Source organism: Hypanus sabinus, chromosome 5 (genome assembly GCF_030144855.1).
Source record: "Hypanus sabinus isolate sHypSab1 chromosome 5, sHypSab1.hap1, whole genome shotgun sequence".
NCBI lineage: Eukaryota > Metazoa > Chordata > Chondrichthyes > Myliobatiformes > Dasyatidae > Hypanus > Hypanus sabinus.
In genome coordinates, this window is record NC_082710.1 from 53,402,835 (window position 1) to 53,408,834 (window position 6,000).

A 6,000-nucleotide genomic window follows, 5' to 3' on the forward strand; every position below is an offset into this window, starting at 1 on the left:
CTGGCTCGGGTCTGCAAGGTCTGGAGTGACCTGTAACAGGAATTTATATTTCTGACCTGGTTCCAAGATCAACACGAACCAACAACTCACAGTAGGGGGATGATAGTACCGAGCTGCCACTCCAATTTCCACAGCATTTCACAATTTGAGTGCATTAAGAAATTCCAGTATGCATCTTCACACAGTTATCGACGGGAAGGAGGTACAGAAGCCTGAAGGCACACACTCATCAATTCAGGAGCAGCTTCTTCCCCTCTGCCATCAGATTTCTAAATGGACATTGAACCCATATACACTACCTCACTACTTTCTTTAATTCTGTTATTTTGCACTAGTTATTTTAACTTAACTATTTAATACACGCGCGCGCACACACACATATATACATATATATATATAAAATAAAACTCAGTTTTCTCTATACCTATTACGCATTTCATTGTACTGCTGCTATAAAGTTAACAAATTTCACGACATATGCCGGTGATATTTAAATCTGATTCTGACTCTGATCTTCCTAAACTATTAGAAAAGTCACACATTACGTTACTTTGCTACCACTTTGTGAACTGAGGAACTGCTCCCTTTGTACATTTTGCAACAATGTTTAGGATAGAACATTCCAGAGACCTCCGTCCACTTCATTCTGGTTGTAGTACCAAAGATCTGTGCCCCAGAACTGGCCACACTCCTGCCCAAGCTGTTAGAGTGCAGAGTAGATGCCATGCAGAAGAGAAATACTTAGCATAATGCAAGTTATTTGTTTTTAAGTTCAAATAACTAGTTATCCTGCACTTAGAAGGTGAACGGGAGAATGGTGCTGAAACAGTAATATGAACATCGCAAAATACAAAGTTTTGCAACGAGATGGTGCCATTATTGTGGTGCGTTTACTCATTTATTTGGGATTTGTGTGATCCAAGGCCAGCATTTACTGCCCATCACCAATTGCCCTTGAGAAGACAATGGTGAGCTGCCTTCTCAAACAGCTGCACTCTGGTGAAGGAACTCCACAGAGAAGATAGTCAGAGGATTCCAGGATCTATACTCAGTTATGGTGAAGAACCATATCAGGATGGAGAATTGGAGGAGACCCTTCAGGTTTAAGAAGCCCTTATCGATCTTGGTGGTAGGGATTGTAGGTTTTGGCTTTTGTAGGTGTAGACACCTCAACCCCCGTGCTGCTATCATAGAGGGAATGAAAGCCAAGGGTGGGTGGTGGATGAGACATGATGTAGATGGCCATTTCTCTCCAGAGTATCCTGGCTGGATGTCACTAAGCAGGTTATCGGTGTGAGTTGCCCGGGCAAATGGAGACATTCCATCGCATTCCTGGCACATCTTGTAAGAAGGCATGGAGGGGATCAAGAAATGAGTCATTTATCATATGATACTCATCCTCTGACCTGCTAATGTGGTATCATCTTTATGTCGTGGGTCAAATTGAATATCTGATCAACAGTCACCCTAAGGATGTTGATAGAAGAGAACTCAGCAATGGTACTGCTACTGAATGTCAAATGTAGGTGGCTAAACCCTGTCTTGGACACACACATTGCCTGGCACTTTCCTTGCATGCTCTTGGGTTGTAGTAGCCCAGGCCTATACATTGCCCAGGTCTTGCTGCGCACAGGCATTGGTGAACTTCCCACCTCTCATCCTGTTGTGGAATGAAGGTCACTGATGAAGCAGCTGAAAATGGTCGAGCCTGGGACACTGCCCTGAGGAACTCCTGCAATGGAAGTCTTGGGACTGGGATGACTGATCTCCAACAACCACGGCCACCTTTCTTCCTTCGAAGGTAGGACTCCCAACAAGTGGAATGGTCTCTTGATGCCCACGAACTTAAGTTTTACCAGCAGGGCTTAACACCACACTCAGTCAACTGCTGCCTTGATGTTTAGCGCAATGGCATTAACCTCTGGAATTCAGTTCTTTAATCTCTGTTTGGACAAAGGCTGTGATATATTCTGGAGCTGAGCCATGCTATTGAAACCCAAACTGGCATCAAAGCACAGGCTATTAGCGTGTAATTGTTAACTGACTGAACTATGATTGGTGCCTTCAATCACTTTCCTTATTATTATGGGAACACTGATAGGGTTGTCATAAACTGAACTGGGTTTGTGAAAAAGACATACTGGGCAAATTTCCACATTGTTGGATAGATGATACAGGTGTAACACTGTTGCAATGGTTTGGTTAGAGGTACGGCTTGTTCTGAACCGCAGTTCTTTCATACTACAGTTAGGATATTGTCTAGTCTCATGGCCTTTGCTGGAGCTAATCCTTTCGAATGCTGTTTTATCACACAAGGAGTGAACCAAATTAATTGAAGACTTGAAGATCTGAAGAATCGATCTATGTGCCTTAGCAGGGAATCGCAGGCAGGAGACCAGAGGGATCATCTGGCTGAATTTGGTTCCAAATGCTTCAACCTTGTCCTTAGTATTGCATGCCAAGTCTTTCCTGTGCCTTTACCTGTCCACCTTCATTTACAGTTGGATGTTTCAGGCCTCCAGACTATTGCATGCTGCTGTTGCTACTTTGCACACCTAATACAGCTAGTCATAAAGAGAGAATGTGCAGGCTCACACTCGTGGATCCTGGCACTAAAGGACAAGGTGAGGGCATATTTAATGATAGTTACTGTTTTTCCTTTAATGTTATGATATTGTCCTGGTTCCCCACCTTCCAAAACATTTGATATGTTGCAGCTGGAAAGACATTGTTTCTTTACCTAACACAATCACAAAGCCTTTATCTAACACAATCGCAAAGCTGAAGTTTAGATTTACCAGCAGCAGCAGCAACATAGTAGAATTCTGAAATGTCAACTGCAAAGATGCTTCATGAATCCGCACCAAGCTTGTCAACTTCATCAACTTTGTCTCTAATTTCCACTTTTCACTTGGTCCATTTCTGACACCTCCCTCCTCTTTCTCAATCTGTCTGTCTCCATCTTTGGAGACAAACTGTCCAACAACATCTTTTATAAACCTACCAATTCCTACAGTTAACCAGAGTATACCTCTTCCCACCCTATCTCTTGTAAAAATGATATTCCCTTTTCTCAGTTCCTTCGTCTCTGCTGCATCTGTTCCCGAGAATGTGGCTTTACTTTCCAGAACATCAGAGATGTCCTCCTTCTTCGAAGAACAGGGCTTGCCTTCCTCCACCATAGATTTCGCAGGTGAAGCAACACTTCACCTGCGAATCTACTGGGATCATCTATGGTGTCCGATGCTTATGTTGCTGCCTCCTCTACATTGATGAGACCCCTCGTAAATTGGGGGCTGCTTCATTGAGCACCTCTGCTTCATCCACCAAAAGCAGGACTTTCCAGTGGCCAAACTTTTTAATTCCCAATCCCATTCCTGTTCCGACATGTCGGTCCATGGCCTCCTCTTATACCAAGATGAGGTCACCCTCAGGGTGGAGAAGCCACACCTTATATTCTGTCTGGGTAGCCTCCCACCTGATGGCATGAATATTGATTTCTCTTTCCAGTAAAAATAATCCCTCCCCTCTTCCCCTTCTTTTACCTCCTCTCATCTGCCTATCACCTCCCCTGGGTCCTCCCTCCTTTCTATTCTCTATGGTCCACTCTCCTCTCCTATCAGATTCCTTCCTCTCCAGCCTTTTACCTTACCCACCCACCACCTATCACCTTCTAGCTCTCCTTCTTCCCCTCGCCCCACCTTTTTATTCTGGCTGATTACCACCTTCCTTTCCAGTCCTGAAGAAGGGTGTCCACCAGAAATGTTGACAAAATCAATTCCATTGATGCTGCCTGACATGCTGAGTTCCTCCAGTGTTTTGTGTGTGTTGCAAAGATACATATTTTTCAACTGCAGCATTCAATCTTGGACTAGCAACATAAAATTATAGTGGTCTTAAAACATACATTTGCCCAGGCCCTTTTGCTTCGTTTCTCATCAAAGATAGACGTATCCCACAGTACAGCACTCCCTGAGACTTAAATGAATTGTCAGTCTGCATTTTAAATCCATGTCCATCCCACAGCCTTTGGTTTAAAGATAGAAAAAAAAACTAACTGTGAAACCAGGGCGACACATTGCAAATGCCTGGGCTTGTCTGGAGGGGAAAAGATGGTCCTTTTGACTTTAAACTGCAAAAAAAAACTGAAACAAAACATTCATACTTAGCAAAAGAACTGCAGGTACTGAACACATGAAATAAAAAAAAGAAATTGCTGAAAACTCACAGCAGACCAGGCAGTGTCTGGGCAGAGAAACAGTGCTATGTTTCATTATTTCTGATGAAGAATTATCAATCTAAAATATTAAATCTGTTTCCTCCTCTATAAATGCTGCTAAGTTACATTTTTAAAAATTTCATCCCACTCGTTTACTGAATTTGCAATTCATCATTCACAGAACACTAACTATACAAATCTACAGAGCATATTTCTAATTTTGTGAACTTCTTTAAAATGAATATCCTTAATGCGCCTGAAGAGATATGATGTTTTATTCCCATTTTTCCACTGTTAAGGGATATCTTTATGGAAAAGCTTTTGTGTTTTTTAGCACAAGAATTGGGTCAAGATTTATTTACCATTATGAAGACGATTTCACTTAGTTAGAATTTTAACTTGCAACCGGAAAATCCGTACTGATATTTAACCTCTGAACCTCTTTGGGACTTAAAAAGTAGATTGGCACATTTATAATGTTGAGTACGGAAGAAAACTTCCAGCTAGTCCTTTTGTAAACTAAGGAATTGACATTTGCAAATGCAACAAGCTGGTACTTCCTAAGATATAGTGATGTAGTGTAATTGTAGTGATTGCACAGTCAGCAGTTCAGCTGTAACCAAGAACCAGTCATTCAAGACTTACATTTTTAGCACATCAATAAAATGAATTGGTCAGTGTCTCCATTTAAATACAAAAAAAACATAACAACAAATTTTTGATCATCTGCTTAATTATAACAGGAGATATGCAAGGAATAATTTAGAATAATAACCTAATTTTCCTATTCTTGTATAAAGTATTTCTTAGGTACAAACCATGAGTTATTGCCTATCAATATTCACTAATTTTCCACTAAGGTATCAAAATGAGGCATCAAAGATACCACCAAACAACATTACTTCATAAATTTATCGTTTTGGTTCTAACAGAACTGTTTGCATTCACATTTTCTCCCAGCTTTATTCCAGACCTGGTACAGATGGTGAATTGGAAAGGACAACTGTAAGTCACTACAGGCGATATCAAGGCAGTGTCTAACTAAGCGTTATATCAGCACCTTGAAGCTAGTGGGACTCAAAACAATAGTTGGATGCATCCAGCATGAAAGGAAGCTCAATGTAGTTGCTGGATTGATCATTATGGTACAGTGTTCCTGTGTTTTTGGACCAACTAACTTCTGTTTCTTCATCAGGGACTTCCTTTTTGTCACATGATGAAGAAAGGGACTCGTTATAATGAAAGAGAACATCAAAGAATGTATATTTTCTTTCTTACTTTCCTCCCTTCTTTCCTTCTTTCATTCATTCATGGGACAGGCAATGCTAATATGTATTTTTATTTTTTACAGCATAGAACAGGCCGTTGGAGCCAGCAACCCACCGACTTAACCCTAGCCTAATCACTGGAAAATTTACAATGATCAATTAATCTACTAACTGATACGTCTTTGGACTGTGGGAGGAAACATGAGCACCCAAAGGAAAACTACACATCCACAGCGAGGAACATACAAATTCCTTAACAGAGGACACTGCTGGAATTGAACTCAGAACTCCGATGTCCTTAGCATTACATTAACCACCGCTACACTACTGTGATGCCCTTCCCTAATGTATTGTCCATCCCTAATTTCCCTTGAATTGAGGAGGTAGTAGAACTAGCCTCATCAGTGATTCTAGAGTCATAGACCAGGCCAAGAAAGGAAGGCAGATTTCTTTTCCTGTAGAGGATATTAGTGAATTAAATGGGATTCCCCAGTAGTTTTGGCCTAACCAGTA

General features: G+C 41.2%; 1 protein-coding gene across 1 annotated transcript in view; it reads left to right on the forward strand.

Annotated features, from left to right (window-relative positions):
- dmrt1 (doublesex and mab-3 related transcription factor 1) overlaps positions 1 to 5,686 on the forward strand; it is a 132,588-nt gene extending 126,902 nt beyond the window's left edge. The window contains exon 6 of the mRNA XM_059971162.1: positions 5,571 to 5,686. Within this exon, the coding sequence (XP_059827145.1) occupies positions 5,571 to 5,610 (40 nt within the window). The 3' untranslated portion in view covers positions 5,611 to 5,686. The remainder of the gene's footprint in view (positions 1 to 5,570) is intronic.
- The last annotated feature ends 314 nt before the right edge of the window (positions 5,687 to 6,000 follow it).